This window comes from Triplophysa dalaica, chromosome 7, assembly GCF_015846415.1.
Source record: "Triplophysa dalaica isolate WHDGS20190420 chromosome 7, ASM1584641v1, whole genome shotgun sequence".
Lineage (NCBI taxonomy): Eukaryota > Metazoa > Chordata > Actinopteri > Cypriniformes > Nemacheilidae > Triplophysa > Triplophysa dalaica.
Genome location: NC_079548.1, coordinates 23926087 through 23943512, shown reverse-complemented (window position 1 = coordinate 23943512; position 17426 = coordinate 23926087). Strand labels below are relative to the sequence as shown.

The 17426-nt window shown below is 47.1% G+C and overlaps 1 protein-coding gene across 4 annotated transcripts in view; it reads left to right on the top strand.

Moving 5' to 3' along the window:
• Nucleotides 1-17426, top strand: part of LOC130426932 (BAH and coiled-coil domain-containing protein 1) — a 78700-nt gene that overhangs the window by 47114 nt on the left and 14160 nt on the right. For all 4 annotated transcript variants that reach the window (XM_056753942.1, XM_056753940.1, XM_056753941.1 and 1 more), the window contains 8 exons: nucleotides 283-628; nucleotides 1336-2205; nucleotides 2483-2652; nucleotides 2816-2952; nucleotides 11915-12028; nucleotides 15951-16065; nucleotides 16712-16928; nucleotides 17230-17424. In XM_056753942.1, the coding sequence (XP_056609920.1) occupies nucleotides 283-628; nucleotides 1336-2205; nucleotides 2483-2652; nucleotides 2816-2952; nucleotides 11915-12028; nucleotides 15951-16065; nucleotides 16712-16928; nucleotides 17230-17424 (2164 nt within the window). The remainder of the gene's footprint in view (nucleotides 1-282; nucleotides 629-1335; nucleotides 2206-2482; nucleotides 2653-2815; nucleotides 2953-11914; nucleotides 12029-15950; nucleotides 16066-16711; nucleotides 16929-17229; nucleotides 17425-17426) is intronic.

The window sequence follows — 17426 nt, the reverse complement described above, 5'->3', positions numbered from 1 at the left end:
TTAGAGGTTTGTGAGAATGGCAAAAAAGATGTGTATAACATGAAGTGCTCTTTGAAACCATGTAGACTTTGCATGAGGAAAAGGATGTACTCTTTTATTTGCAACTATATAGCCCAATTTTATGTGCAAGGAAGTAAAGAACATTTGGAGCCAGTGAATCATGAAAAAGGCCCTATCAAACACCAGCTGCTCCAAATGCTTCCAAACTTTTAGATCTCATTATGATGCTTAAATTCTCTTTATGGATTTCCCCTCTTCATTACACCATTCATCAATGCTTAGGTGCAGAAGAAACCAGAAGAACACAGTATGGAGCTAGAAGACATTCTGTCTGACCCAAGGACCCCCAAATCTGCCAGGTGCTATGGTTATAGCTCATCCAACAGGTCCTCCTCACCTCCCCGGGGTTCCACTGCCCACTTGTCACCATGCTGCCAGTCTCCTTGTATCCGGCCTTACCCTAAAAGCACACCATCTACCCCCTGCTCTGCACCAAGTCCGGTAGCTGCTACACCCCGCTCTCCTGCCATCAGCCCTTCCCCATCCCTGCTTCCCACAGTTACAGAGTCCCAGGGCAAGAGGATCGAAGGGCAGCCACCACAAGACTACCCTCAGTCCATGGAGCCTGGTAAGAAACTGTTCTCACTACCATACAGTGTGAACACTAGACTTGCTGAAACACCTTCACTTGTTGACAAATAGTTTTGTCTAAATTGTATCATGTAAAGAGGTAATCTGGAATTTCTGTGGCTGGACTACCGTGAAAGTGCCTAGCAACTTGCATGTTTTCAAGTCTTAAAAACACATACGCCACATGTTGACAGCTGTTTGTGCTGAGCCCCTCATGCAGAAACAATCAGTCTGTTTTTAGACTTTGTGGCTTTGTGTGGCGACCGTACAGGCAAGAGCACGATTGACTAAGCTGCTGATAAATGCAAAAAGTGGCTGCCAGCTCAGCTCCCCAGCTCCATCACATCAGTAATGATGGAGAAACACCCTGGCCAGATCCTCCACCCCCAGCCTACACCCTCTTTATCATCGTTAACACCTCACTAACTATTATAGCATGCCAGAGGATATAGCAGTGCCAGAAATAGAGTTCTGTTTTACCTCAGTATTACCCCCTAAGAGCTGCACTTCCGAAAGTCAAACTAAGATCAAAGCATAGCTTTGCTGTCATGTGGAATGAATTGTGTTTTTGTCCAGGCTGGCGGCCCAATGCGTCACCCTAAAAAAAGGTTTTCTAAGTGTAAAACAAGTTCAGAATTCAATTTTATGCAGATTTTTATTGGCTTTGTACTTGAGACAACTGAGCTTTTTTTTCCCCCGTCATAGAGCTGCCTCCTGGATACACCTATCTGGAAATTGGCATGGGCTACAGGAATGGGGCCACCAGTCAAGACGTACAATTGGCAGAGCCTGCTGATCTGGAGGCTGTTCAAATCGAACCTGTTGAGCATGCCCCTCGAGCTCTCTCTGGCTTAGGAGAAGGCCTGGAATGTCATGCAGTGGTGACGCTTCAAGAGCCACAAGATTCAACAGTGGAAAAAGACACTAGTCTTAATGAGAATGGACCCGAATTTGCACATGGGGGAGATGTGAAAGGACTCATGGTTATGGGTTGCAGTGAACCTTTGGAAGCCAAACAGAATGAGGAACAGGCCGAACTGCACATTTGCACAACTGTTGAAGCTTCGATCTGTGAAGTAGAAGAAGGACTAATCCTTTCATCTGAAGAGAAAATCCAGCCAAATGATTTTACTGTTACCTTTGAGGAAGACGTGGATAAAGACGTACCTACCAAAGTCAGGAAAAATACTGAGACACTAGAGGATCAGGGAGCGCCATTAGTGGAAAAACATTGTGTTTCAGATTGTACACCCAACCAGTTGCCAGACACCAACAACCGATCAGACATTGCAATAACAGGAGATGAAAAACAACAGAACAGCTGTGTGAAGGTTGCGTCTCCAGCTGAATTGCCGGAGACCTGCTCCCAGAGCCTTGTCTCAAGTTACTGGAGTTTAGAGCTCCTGATTGCTGCAGCCTTCTGTGGAGATTGTCCCCCTACATCTCCACCCTCCTCTTTCTCGTACCATAAATGCAATGCCCCACTCAACTCCTCCTGTCATGGCATGGAATTGCTTAGCGAGCTAGCTGATCTTGAGCTGCAACAGTACAAACAAAGCTGTGGTAAAACTCAAGGTATGATAATGAACAATTTCAAGTTTGAAAAAGTAAAACCTTTTAATTGTACCTCTTTCGCCTTCTAACCCTTGACAAAAAGCCCCAAAGGATTATGCTTGGAATAAATCAGAAATATATTATTTTTAAATACATACAGCAGAATCTCGTAAAATATAATGTATTCTGTTTGTTTTCTGTCAAGCCAGGCTCAGTGCTGGGCTCTGAGTTAGGTAGACGACTTCCACAATTTGTCTGGTCATAATTCGTACCTTTTATGTTTGTTATGTCATTAAAGGAGAGGAGGAATGGATTTTTGATCTACACAGTCTTGCTACTTTGGCAACAGCTCGTGCCCTTGAATTAAGCTCAGTGGAGAACAGCACTGCAGATGTCGAGAAGCAATACCCTGCCCGAAGAACTCTCAATTTGCGCAGAAAATGCAGCTGGACACCTCGGCATGAGCCGGTATCACTTGTTTGCTCTTTCTATAAATTTAAGCAGCAAGTTATGTCTATAGATTGCTTTATATGTCTATTGTTTGGTATTTGGAAGGAATATGTTAAGTCAGAGCTGGACATTTTTATCCAGGATTGGAACCACTAACCTAAGTTTTGTTTGGTTATTCAAGGTGTGTCCAGTGAAAGGTGCTATGGACAGTATGGATGGGCAAGAGTTGGCAATGCGGATGAGGCTAGCAGAGCTGCAACAGCAATACAAAGAGAAACAGAAGGAACTGGCCAAACTCCAGCGGAAGCATGATCACCAGTAAGCACCAGTTTAGTGATTACATCTTCACTATCACTATAAATTAGCCATACCATTAATGCAGAACTCAACACGGAAGGCTTCTTTGTCAGAATATTCTAATTCATTCCAATTCATGTACAACGTTTTACTTTAACATGTCAGTTATTTTTTGCTTACCTTCATATGGTTCCAAACTGACATGCTCCAAACGAAAATGTCATTTTCCACTGATAGTGTTAATCTCTGCTGAATCTCACATGAGGTCTGCATTCTTTTCCAGACTTAGATGCATGTAGTACTCAAATGAGATGCAGCAAGCTTCAGTGGGGGGAATTTCAGTTACATATCAATGATGAATGGTATTTCCTGATAATATTTACTTTGTTTTAACAGTTCTTTTTGCATTTATTACTCAACTCAACTCAACTTTATTTATATAGCGCTTTTTGCAATTTTCATTGTTACAAAGCAGTTGTACATGAGACACATTGAATACAAGTTTGAATTCAAAAGCAGCCCCCCCGGCCAGGCAGATAGTGCAAAACAGTATGCAAACGGTGGTGAGGAACCCATAACTCCCATCGAGAAAAAAAACCTCAGGGGAACCCGGGCCCAACCAGGGGATTCCAGTTCCCCTCTGGCAAAAGCTGCTGCCTCTGCACAAGCTCAACAGTGCTTGCACAACAAGGCTTAATAAAATATAAAAATTAAGGATTGAAGATTATCATTAACAATCTAATAGCATTTTAAATGTTGTAGGAAAAACAAAGTTGTCGCGTCCTTTATCCAGCTCTATCCTCTTAGCTCTTTTCAGGTCACCGCTTCCCATTCTCAGCTCTGCCATCAGGTCTGGGCATGAACTGCATCCTGCGGTAACCTTGGAACAAAGAGACAAGACTGGCTGAGAGTAGAGTACTGTTCTGCACTTTTTGATGCAACAAGTACATCATTTGTTGTTGGATGTGTTCCTGGTTCCGGTTGATCTAAATAATGCAGCCTAAATCCTCTGAGGATTAATATTATGGAGGTATAGTGTATGCAAGATTAAAAAGATGAGTCTTTAGTCTAGATTTAAACTGACAGAGTGTGTCTGCCTCCCGGACCGTGCAGGGAAGAATATTACAAAGTTTATGTCGCGGACCTCCGGGGAGGCAGGGCAGGAGAACCCAAGTGCAGGCAGACTCAGACAAGATGGTATGGGTACAGATGTTAACAGATTTATTAGACACTAAAAAACAGGCAAAACAAAACCCACGAGGGGGAAAACAAGATAGGATAAACAATGATCTTAAACAAGGACAAGAACACTGACTAACTAAACTATAAGAAAACAAACACTTGAATTACACTAACATTAACTATACAGGAACTTCAAAGGACAAGGAACAACTTACAGGCAAGGTAACACAGCATACAGGTACATACAAACAGGTACTGCATACAAGGCAAAGCAAGCAATGAACCGGCACAAGACAAAGAAACATGAGGACTCTTATAGGGAGACAAAACACCGGATAATTAATGGGGACCAGGTGAAACAGATGAAACACTAAGGGGAAGCTAATGACACGGAAAGGGCGGGAAACACAGACGAGACTAGGGGAGAGTATGGAAGGCCAAAAGGTCCAAAATGTCTCTCCCCACATGAAACAGGGAATTCTGTTTTGGTTCTGCCTCAAGACCAAGAATTAGCCAGACAAGATAGGCAGAACCGTGACAGAACCCCCGCCTTAAGGAGCGACATCCTGACGCTCCTCAAGGAGACCCACAGGACAAGACAGACTGGGACATAGACAAGACTAAACAAAACATGGAAAACAAGATAAGGGGCAGACAGGCAAGAATCAACAGGGGATTGGGGTGACTCAACAAAAACAACAAACAAGGGAGGGGGGGTGGGGGCAAACAAGACATGGGTGGAAGTCCAAAAGGGGTAGGGCTGGGTGGGGAAGTCCTTGCCCTGGGGGACGCACCAGAGCGCGGAGCCCCAGGGGGCTTGACAGGGCTTGGCGCCGGTCGGAAGATCGGCAGGACAGTTCTTGACGCCGGCTGATGGGCCGGCAGGACAGGGCTTGACTTCGGCGGCGGCGGCTGGGCGGCCGGGCTTGACGGCGGCGGCTGGGCGGCCGGGCTTGACGGCGGCGGCTGGGCGGCCGGGCTTGACGGCGGCGGCTGGGCGGCCGGGCTTGACGGCGGCGGCTGGGCGGCCGGGCTTGACGGCGGTCTCTGCTGGACCGGGCTTGACGGCGGTCTCTGCTGGACCGGGCTTGACGGCGGTCTCTGCTGGACCGGGCTTGACGGCGGTCTCTGCTGGACCGGGCTTGGTGCCGGCTGCTGGACCGGGCTTGGTGCCGGCTGCTGGACCGGGCTTGGTGCCGGCTGCTGGACCGGGCTTGGTGCCGGCTGCTGGACCGGGCTTGGTGCCGGCTGCTGGACCGGGCTTGGTGCCGGCTGCTGGACCGGGCTTGGTGCCGGCTGCTGGACCGGGCTTGGTGCCGGCTGCTGGACCGGGCTTGGTGCCGGCTGCTGGACCGGGCTTGGTGCCGGCTGCTGGACCGGGCTTGGTGCCGGCTGCTGGACCGGGCTTGGTGCCGGCTGCTGGACCGGGCTTGGTGCCGGCTGCTGGACCGGGCTTGGTGCCGGCTGCTGGACCGGGCTTGGTGCCGGCTGCTGGACCGGGCTTGGTGCCGGCTCCTGGACCGGGCTTGGTGCCGGCTCCTGGACCGGGCTTGGTGCCGGCTCCTGGACCGGGCTTGGTGCCGGCTCCTGGACCGGGCTTGGTGCCGGCTCCTGGACCGGGCTTGGTGCCGGCTCCTGGACCGGGCTTGGTGCCGGCTCCTGGGAGGAATCTGCGGCCGGGCTGGACGCTCGGACCGTCCCCTCCCCACGGCGCCCCCCCAAAAAATATTTGGGGTTTGACACCACCGGACTCGGGACCACCGGACTCGGGACCACCGGACTCGGGACCACCGGACTCGGGACCACCGGACTCGGGACCACCGGACTCGGGACCACCGGACTCGAAGGTACTCCCTTCCTTGGCTTCTTCTTCCGGGACCGGCCCACGGGGAGTGGGACCGACGGCAGAGGGACGGCGGCAGGCACGGTAGGTTCCGTGCTGGAAGAGTCGGACGGGGAGTCCCACGACTCCCTCCGTTGGCGCCGTCCACGGAGACCGGTGGGTGGTGGAGAGGACACAGACTGTGGGGAGAGACCTATGACCCCGACTTGCAGGGCCTGGTCCTCTGAAATCACGGCCAGCCCCGCTGAAGACTTCGCCATGGACAATTCCCTGGACTCCTCGCGATCCATCGCAATCTGGAGCTGATCTACGAAGCCCAGGGACCTCAACCTGCGCATCTCCGCGGGCTCAAAAGGTTCGTCGAGGCAGCTGTTAAAAATGACTTTCAACTCTGCCTCGGCGAAGCCCGAGTGACGCGCAGTGGAGAGGAAGTCCATGGCGAAGAGCTTCACCGGGGTGCCCCTCTGGCGAAAGCCAAACAGGGTGTGAGCTTGGCGGCTCCGAAACGCCTCCTCAGAGTCGTCCCTGCTACCTGCTGGGTTCTTTGATGGCCGGTTCATTATGTCGCGGACCTCCGGGGAGGCAGGGCAGGAGAACCCAAGTGCAGGCAGACTCAGACAAGATGGTATGGGTACAGATGTTAACAGATTTATTAGACACTAAAAAACAGGCAAAACAAAACCCACGAGGGGGAAAACAAGATAGGATAAACAATGATCTTAAACAAGGACAAGAACACTGACTAACTAAACTATAAGAAAACAAACACTTGAATTACACTAACATTAACTATACAGGAACTTCAAAGGACAAGGAACAACTTACAGGCAAGGTAACACAGCATACAGGTACATACAAACAGGTACTGCATACAAGGCAAAGCAAGCAATGAACCGGCACAAGACAAAGAAACATGAGGACTCTTATAGGGAGACAAAACACAGGATAATTAATGGGGACCAGGTGAAACAGATGAAACACTAAGGGGAAGCTAATGACACGGAAAGGGCGGGAAACACAGACGAGACTAGGGGAGAGTATGGAAGGCCAAAAGGTCCAAAATGTCTCTCCCCACATGAAACAGGGAATTCTGTTTTGGTTCTGCCTCAAGACCAAGAATTAGCCAGACAAGATAGGCAGAACCGTGACAGTTTAGGCGCTAGATAAGAAAAGGATCTACCACCTGCACTCGATTTTGAAATTCTAGGTATTACCAACTGACAGGACGCCTGAGAGCGTAATGTACGTGGAGGTCTGTAATACAATAGAAGTTCATTCAAATACTGCGGCGCTAGACCATGTAGGGCTTTATAGGTAATAAGCATGATCTTAAAGTTAATGCAATGCTTTAAAGGTAACCAGTGCAAGGTTGACAGAACCGGGGTTATATGCTCACACTTTTTTGTACGTGTAAGAACTCGAGCTGCCGCGTTTTGAACCAGTCGCAGTTTTTGTAATAGGCCCGCAGGGCAACCACCTAGAAGTGCATTACAGTAATCTAGTCTTGATGTCATGAATGCATGAATTAATTTCTCTGCATCTGACAGTGACAGCATATGACGTAATTTAGATATATTCTTAAAATGGAAAAATGCAATTTTACAGGTGTTGGCGACATGGCTTTCAAATGACAGAGTACTATCGAATACAACACCAAGATTCTTAGCGGATTACGTTTTACACTGTCACTATGAACACTACGAACATGTCATATTTTTTATTGATTTTGTGTTACTCTGAAGGCTTACCAAATTAAAATATTTTATATAGTGGTGGGTATAGATTAATTTTTTAAATCTAGATTAATCTAGATTAATCTTGGAATTAATCTAGATTAATCTAGATTAAAATGGCTCATTTGAATTCTGCCGAAGGCATTCAGAATATGTGTGCTACCCAAATAATGACTAAAAGTAAGTCTTTGAGAACGGGTTTCTCAAGCCAGGTGGCGCATTAGACCAGGGGCTCATCTCCTGTTTCCAAAATGCATCTCAAACTGCTTGAGAAAGCTGTTCTACTATGATAATTGGTGATGAAAATAAGTTATGTTCAATAAGATGTACTTGTGTTTACTTTCGCATTAGCTAAGGGATGATTTGCGTTTAGGTGGTACTTGAGACTGGAAGAGCTCCTACAGTACATTTACATTTAGTCATTTAGCAGACGCTTTTATCCAAAGCGACTTACAAAGAGTGAGGGAGCAACAAGCGACCTGTCATACAGGAGCCATAATACATTAGATCTCAATACAAAGTTACTGGTTTCAACTAAAGCTAGACCACTACCTGTTGAGTGAAAGTTTTTTTTTTTTTTAACCAATTCCGCATTGCACAAGGTGCAAACAACCTTAGTCTTGTCGATGTTTCCATTGGGAAGCTTCTTAAAAATTAATATTCCCTGAAGCAAACCCGGCGGCTTCATAGCTGCATCCATCTTAGCACGTCACGTTTGATGCGGTAATTTCACAGTAACGTTATGTTGTGTTCAGACCAAACGCGTATGGCGTGTCAAGCGTGAGTGATTTATGTGTTAATGCAAAGAGGCAATAGACCTACTTGCGGCGCGAATCGCGCGAATGAAGCCCTGGTTATGAGATGATGAGGCGGCGCGAATCACGCAAGTTAAAAAATCTTGTTCTCGCCCCATACAGTGCAGTTAAACTGGTATACATCTGCGCTAAAATATCAAGGTGAAAGTCATCATAGCTTGCGTAGTATAGACCCAGCTCCCAACCCAACTTTGAGAATAGATTAACGGCGACATATTTTTTATCACGCGATAAGAGTCTCACTGCGTTAACGGCGTTAACGGCCCACCACTAATTTTATATTTATTTACTGTCATGAATCTCGGTGTGAGACATGGCTTGAGAACCCAAGTGCAGGCAGACACAGACGGTATTGATGTAACAAGGGTGTTTTTATTAAACATAAAACATGAACAAAACTAAACAAGCAAAACAAAACCCACGAGGGGGAAAACAGACAGGAAGAAATATAAACTTTGACAGGAAACACTGACTAACTAAACTACGCAAACAAACACTGGGATACAAACACTAAACTAAGACTTACTAGATACGGGGAACAGGAACACGAACAGCATACAGCTTACAGAGCATGACATCAAACAGCATAAACACATACAATGCACGAGCAACGAGACAAAGAAACATGAGGACTCTTTATAGGGGAAACAACAGAGGATCGAAACGAGCAACAGGTGCTGGGGATTAGCACTCAGGGAAAGCTGACGAGGGACGAGATGTAGGGAACAATGACAAGACACGAGAAAGATCACTCAATCTCACACAAAACCATAGGTTATGCCATGACTCCACTCAAACAACAAGAATAAACATGACATGATAGTGGAATCATGACATAAGCCCCCCCTTTAATGAGCACCTCCAGGTGTTCATCAAGGGGTAACTAACGAGACAAGACTGACTGGGAAACAGACAAAAACCAGACAGACAAGGTGAACATGACAAGGGGCATACAAGATATGATAACAAAAGGGTTGGGGTGAGATAACAAAAATAACAGACATGGGAGGGGGGGCGGGGGCAAACAAGAAAACACAGGATGTCCAGAAGGGGCAGGGCCGAGCGGGGAAGTCCCAGCCCTGGGGGACGCGCCAGGGCGCGGAGCCCCAGGAGGCTTGACAGGGGTAGTCCTGGGGGGAACTGTCCTAGTCCCCTGCAGGACTGCAGGGCTAGTCCTCGGCTGGAATGCCGGGCTGGACCAGGGCTGGAAGGCCGACTGGATCGTCGGCTGGACAGGGCTTGGTGCTGACGGCGGCTGGGCAGCCGGACTTGACGGCGGCTGGGCAGCCGGACTTGACGGCGGCTGGGCAGCCGGACTTGACGGCGGCTGGGCAGCCGGACTTGACGGCGGCTGGGCAGCCGGACTTGACGGCGGCTGGGCAGCCGGACTTGACGGCGGCTGGGCAGCCGGACTTGACGGCGGCTGGGCAGCCGGACTTGACGGCGGCTGGGCAGCCGGACTTGACGGTCTCCTCTGGACCGGGCTTGGTGCCGGCGGCTGGACCGGGCTTGGTGCCGGCGGCTGGACCGGGCTTGGTGCCGGCGGCTGGACCGGGCTTGGTGCCGGCGGCTGGACCGGGCTTGGTGCCGGCGGCTGGACCGGGCTTGGTGCCGGCGGCTGGACCGGGCTTGGTGCCGGCGGCTGGACCGGGCTTGGTGCCGGCGGCTGGACCGGGCTTGGTGCCGGCGGCTGGACCGGGCTTGGTGCCGGCGGCTGGACCGGGCTTGGTGCCGGCGGCTGGACCGGGCTTGGTGCCGGCGGCTGGACCGGGCTTGGTGCCGGCGGCTGGGCAGCGACCTCTGGCGGCTGGGCAGCGACCTCTGGCGGCTGGGCAGCGACCTCTGGCGGCTGGGCAGCGACCTCTGGCGGCTGGGCAGCGACCTCTGGCGGCTGGGCAGCGACCTCTGGCGGCTGGGCAGCGACCTCTGGCGGCTGGGCAGCGACCTCTGGCGGCTGGGCAGCGACCTCTGGCGGCTGGGCAGCGACCTCTGGCGGCTGGGCAGCGACCTCTGGCGGCTGGGCAGCGACCTCTGGCGGCTGGGCAGCGACCTCTGGCGGCTGGGCAGCGACCTCTGGCGGCTGGGCAGCGACCTCTGGCGGCTGGGCAGCGACCTCTGGCGGCTGGGCAGCGACCTCTGGCGGCTGCTGGGCCGGGCTCGGTGCCGGACGGACCGTCACCTTCCCACAGCGCCCCCCCAAAAAATATTTGGGGTTTGACACCACCGGACTCGGGACCACAGGACTCGGGACCACAGGACTCGGGACCACAGGACTCGGGACCACAGGACTCGGGACCACAGGACTCGGGACCACAGGACTCGGGACCACAGGACTCGGGACCACAGGACTCAGGAAGGAGGTTTCCCGCGACGTCGTCCTCGAGTCTCTAGCCACCCACTTATCTCGGACTCCACCAGAAGAACCGGCGGCCATGGAGCTCGAGCCAGAGGGTACTGAGTCCCCCAGGGCAGCGGCGGCCAGGACGAGACCCTCCGCAGCGCTCGACCGTGGGGTGAAAGTCCCATGTGGAACCTCACCCCCGGGATCGCTCCGGTTGGTCACGTACCTGACCATGTCCGCAAACCCTAAGGGAGCCAGCAGCCTCTTCTCCGACGGTGTGAGGCGCCGGGTGAGGCAGCAGTTGAAGATCGTCTTCAACTCCGCCTCACCAAACTCGGTCGCCTCTGCCACCGCCGAGAATGCCCTGGCGAACTCCCGGTCACCGTAACTCCCCTGGCGGAATCCAAGCAGCAAGTGGGCTTGGCGAGACCGCAAGGACGACGTCGTACCGTCCATGCTGCCTACTGGGTTCGATTTTGGCTCGTGCATTCTGTCATGAATCTCGGTGTGAGACATGGCTTGAGAACCCAAGTGCAGGCAGACACAGACGGTATTGATGTAACAAGGGTGTTTTTATTAAACATAAAACATGAACAAAACTAAACCAGCAAAACAAAACCCACGAGGGGGAAAACAGACAGGAAGAAATATAAACTTTGACAGGAAACACTGACTAACTAAACTACGCAAACAAACACTGGGATACAAACACTAAACTAAGACTTACTAGATACGGGGAACAGGAACACGAACAGCATACAGCTTACAGAGCATGACATCAAACAGCATAAACACATACAATGCACGAGCAACGAGACAAAGAAACATGAGGACTCTTTATAGGGGAAACAACAGAGGATCGAAACGAGCAACAGGTGCTGGGGATTAGCACTCAGGGAAAGCTGACGAGGGACGAGATGTAGGGAGCAATGACAAGACACGAGAAAGATCACTCAATCTCACACAAAACCATAGGTTATGCCATGACTCCACTCAAACAACAAGAATAAACATGACATGATAGTGGAATCATGACATTTACTGATTACTGCTGTAACCCTTCTTTCAGAAAAGAGGAGAATCCTCGTAGTCCTGCCCGCCGAGGCCCTGGCAGACCACGCAAACGAAAATCAGCTCCTGGCCTCGGCTCTGGGATCCTCACAGAACCTCAGAGAAAAGTCAAGTAAGTCAATTCTGTCCTTCAGTCTTTCTGGCCTGTTTCACGCCCACACACAAAGTACACACATTAGATAAGCCTTTTATATCAGCATAACCCAGCCGATGACTCCTTAAACCATAAACAGGAAATAGAGGAACTCAGTGAGGAAATCCAGTTACACCTTATCTTTCACCATCAGGACTGAGTCTGAACTGCGTTACATGCATGTGGTAGCTCATCACGGGAAGCCACATATGTTTACCTTCTGTAAAGAGTCTGTGTTCCCTGTTTTTTGTCATGGTCTGAATGTGTGAACTAGGACAGTATGTTAAATCTGTGGATGTATACACTTGTGTGTTGTGTGTTTATGCGCTAATAGCTGATGTGAATGGCCTGAGGGGTTCAGCCGTCGGTGGATGTTATCAGAGCGCTGTGAATTCTCCCTTTAATCTATTTCTTTGCCAGGAATGTGAGAGATTCCTGTCGTTTAGCACTTAGGTCAGTGCAGGCCAGAACAAGGGGAGGTCACATTAACACATACCCAAATCAATGAATCGGTGTGTGTGCGGGCGGGCGTGCTTGCACATGTGTGTGTCTTTGTGTGTGTGAATAAGATATTAAGTATTTGCTTTCTGTCTTCTCTCATGAATGTAGCGTTTATAATAGCAATGAAAGATGACAAGCAGTAAAGCAATAAAGAACAACATTTACTAAATATTTAATTACATAATTATAACTACAATTAAAGCTGCAATCCACAATTTGGTAATTGTAGTGTTTGTTAACAGCTTTAATTTTTGTGGTGTTATGTAGTAAAGTACGGTGTTGTTATCAGATAGGTATACAAATGGGCTCTGTGCACAAAGTGCAGTGACAAACTTCCGATGTGTTCAGTTTCAGATATCGGTTTTCCGATTTTTGAAACATCTTAGCCTGTTAACTGTCACCCGTTCCATATACGGGACCTAAGTTTGCGTCTATATTGTGCATGTAATTTCTAATCGAATCATTACAAACTATATATCATTGGAAAGGTCTAAGACTCTAGAATACAGATTTCTTTGGTTATTTATCAATAATTTATGTAGGGAGAGTAATTTATTCTTTTTTATAAATAGTGTGCTTAGATTTTTTGTTATCCTTTTGCCACCCGTATTTTTTAATGTATTTCTAATCAAAGAAAAACTTTTTTTTTTACAATAAACCTAACAACATACCTTTAATTTAGTTTTTTGTGTGTGTGAGATCACACCAGCTGCCCAGGTATGGAGTCCGCTCACTAGTAACTGAGCGATGTAAGAGGCTCTTGAGTGGATCTGTCAGTGTTGCAGCTGTTGCTTTAAAGATGGTTATAGAGACTTAAAACACACTGCACTTGCTCTTTTTTCTTGTCATTTTTCATGTCATGTCACCTCTTTCTGTCTACAACTTGCATGCTTCAACATGCCAAGATTTCTCATGACAATGACACACGGACATACTGTCGAGTAACTCCGGGCGCCTACTAAAGGCAGTTTGTGTATTTATTCATGTGAGCATTGTGTATAGCAACTACCACTTGCTATTGATACCATTTTTGGAAATGCAAAATTCGGTTTTAACACATTATTGCATGATTTTTGGTTTATTTTGCTAAAATACTCTCGACAGTGCTACGCCAAAACAGCAAGTTATTACTTTTTCATGTTTACAGTAATTTAAAACAAACTAAGATGTTTTACTGGGCTATAAAGTCCCCATCAAATCTGACAATTCTTATTCTTCAATGGAAAGTTGTAGTGGTTGTTATTAATAATGCAGCTGTGTGGATTTTTTTTTTATTCGTATATGCCCTCATAATCTTTCATCAAAATCTGAAAATGTTCTTTCGCTCTGGAATGCTGCTCAGGAATCACTATAAGCTTTGCTGGAGCTGTGAGCCATAGAATTGTTCCCTCCTTTTACCCATGTAGTTTTGCTACAATCCGCTACAATCTCCACATTGCTCCTTTAAAACGTAAATATTAGTTTTTTAACATTAATTAAAGTTTGGAATTGTTATTCTAATCGTAAAATTGCTGGTTAGTTTACAAACTTATCCTTGCATGTGTTTAAGTCAAATGACATCACAGTGACATTTTCCATGAAATTGTAGCCTCTACCAATAGATGATAAATCATGATTATAAACTTACCTTTGCAAATCGGGATAATTCAAGGAAGCAATTATTGTTAAAGTACTAAGATAACCATCACGGAACCTGATCTGAAGTGTAAATGTAATCAAAATCAGAATTTTTGTGACATTTTAACATCATGCTGTAGATTTTGAGCTAGCGCTTGTTATTTGTTTTATGATGTGTGCATGTTGTCACCACTTTATGTTGTACTCGTGGGAATCACAGAATGACACTGCATTGCATAATGAGCTGCTGTTAACAGATGAATTTACTTGTTCAGTGTTTTTTCTGGAGCTTGAGATGCTATGCAAGACGAGTCTTTGTCACTTGCTGGTTTCCATGTGATTGAGGGCAGTGGGTCAGTAGGTGACAACTCAAGTCCTTTCTGAATTTGTGTGTGTTTGACATGTGGGCTTATTATTCCTTGCGGTTATAGAGGCCCAGTGATAGTGTGTGTTTATATCTGCGTGTGTGTGAGAGAGACAGAATTCTGTTTAATTAGATGCCGTGAACGTTCACTGCGGGGAGGGGCTGTGTCACGTTGTGTTTGTCAGTTCGTGCCTCGGTTGGGTCTGCCTCACGGGGACCGTACGCACACTTCATTGTGCCCTATGTCCCCTTGGCTGTCAATCACATGCACATTAACATGTACACACACACACATACACTGGCATTTCAGATAAAACACACAGTCTGATTCTATTACATCTCAATAGTTTCTTCAAGACTGTCATTGAGAACACATGAAGAGCAAGTGGAGAAAAATATATTATATATATATATATATATATATATATATATATATATATATATATATATATATAAAAATATATTATATATAATAAATATAAGAGAAACACCTACAATAAAGTTGATAATTGAAACATAACTGAGACCTCCTTTAAGTTTACTGAGCCATGATAGAGCAACTCTGATCTGTAACGTTAGTTAAGCAGGAGCACATAAGCACAAAACTCAGTGATGGTTTTGCGAAGACTGCTACAGATTAAACAAAGCTCTTCAAGCACATGTGACTGACGGCACACTAGCGCTCAGCTCCGTGCTGGAGGATGGAAGGTAATCTTTTGTCTAAATGCCGCCCATCTTGTGTTCGTGCGGTCTGTCGGGCAGGATTCCAGGGAAATTCAAGGGCATTCTCTCCCAGGCTGCATTCACAGCCGAAAGTGGAACACGCTGCCTCGCTGATATGGAAATACAGCTGCAAGAGCTCTGACATTCACCCAGAACGAAAGCGTCAAACACAACGCAGCGCCCTCAGCGGCTCGCTCTGCCCCTCTTTTGTAGCAGGAATCTCCCCTGGTAGTTCACACTGGGCTTTTTTTCTTTCAACTGTCCTCGAACCGTGGCAGGACGGCTGTCTGATCGTGGTTCCTCAAGCGAGAGGTGTGAAGACCGTGTTTTTTCGTGCCTTATGATTTTTCCCAAAACTCATCAGAAGAAGAGGAATCAGCAATCTGAGCTCGCTGAGACGCTGCTGAGCCTCGTTCTCTCTCCCATCTATCATTTTATGTCACCACTGCATGAGCTGTAGAGATGTTTCCTTCGTGAATGTTTTTACATGAATCTTCAAGGTGCATGAAGCATTCTTATTCTGAAGATTTAGGAAAATGATAGATCTGCTCGACTCTTCTGAATTCTCATTGAACAAATATGTCGAGTGAATCATTCAATGGCTTAACAAATCTGAACAGAATCAAAAGATGGGATTCACTGGGATCCAGAATCACAAAGTGATGCTTCCTGTTTGTGCTGTTGTTTGATTGGCAGATTGGTAGGAACGGCATCAAGTCCACTGGCAGAGGAACATCGGGGCTGCGGAGATCCTCAGAAGAAGAAGAAAAGATTGTCCAGTCGAGGGTTCAGCCGTCTGAGTTCCACACAGGTTTGTGTCTTTGATGATGATTCTATTTGTCCTCTGTAAGGTGCACAAAGCTGAAGTCTTATTCTTTATATTATTCTTCCTTCATTACCTCTAACATCTTTTTTTAGCATTAGCTAGTTCTTTTTAATCAAAGATGTAGGTCACCAAAAATAAGTATAACATTATTATTCAATAAATGAACTATTCGATTATTCATTTATATTATATCAAATTTGATAAAAGAATATAAAAAAATGTTTAAATTGATATTTTCCATATGCTTCTATTTTCTACACAATGAAAATTAGTAATAGTGACCAGGTACTCTGAAGCTCTGAAATGAAGAGCCGTAAAAGTTGTATAAATCATACAGTTTTATGCTCTTGGTAATTTGAAGTTATATGATTGATTTGTGTGAACAATGAACATTATTCTCTTGAACCTTCAATGCAGCTCTCATATGGCATTTGAAGATCATCAGTGAAAATGAAAAACAAAGCTTTTGCATTGCTTCAGCATACAAAAAATAAATTGCCCATGACACATAAATGTTTTTCTATTACTTATTTTGGAGCTTAATGTCCACATTCAGAATCTGAATGTCCTGACATTCGGGTCTTGATATTGACATCTATTTGTTGCCGTCTTCTCCTTTGCTTTCTTTTAGATGAAGTCACAGTGTTGCCGGAAGAACAGTCTCCATGATCAACACATAACACAATTCAAGCAGAAGGTCCCAGGTGGACAACCATTATCTGGAGCTATGTCACAAGACAGAGTGTCTTCCTCGTTGTCTAAGAACCTGTACTCCATCCAGTGTCCCTCCAAACCGGACTCCAGACAACCCAGCACAGCCAATGAATCTGAGGGCTTGAGTGATACAGGTTAGACCCATCAAAACCTGCATACTACAATCATTACAAGTGTTTATGTGAGCCCCCACAACAAATCCGAAGATTATTGGCAAGCTTTTGTTCAAAATTTTGAGAAGTTTGGAACTGTTATAAGTATTTATTTTTTGATTTCTTGCTAGTCTATTGCAGCTCTATCACCCATTGAAATCACATACTGTAAACTGAACGTTCTAAATGCTAAATGATTGCTTAAATGAGTATGTGCTAAGGTGAATTTGTCTATTAGTGTATACAGTTGGCATGCAAAAGATTGTGTCTTGCTCTTTTTCAGGCACAAGTGGGGACAGTGGGCCACAGGAGGGGTGGAAGAGGCAAAAACCAGCGGCGATTAAAAGGGGACGGAAGAAAAGTGCTGGAACCGCAGCTTGTGTGCAGCATTCAGGGGGCAGGACCCCCCAGGGTAGAAGACAGGAGGTGGATGAGGACAGGGAGACGTCCCCCCCAGAGAGCGAGTCCTCTGAGCATGGT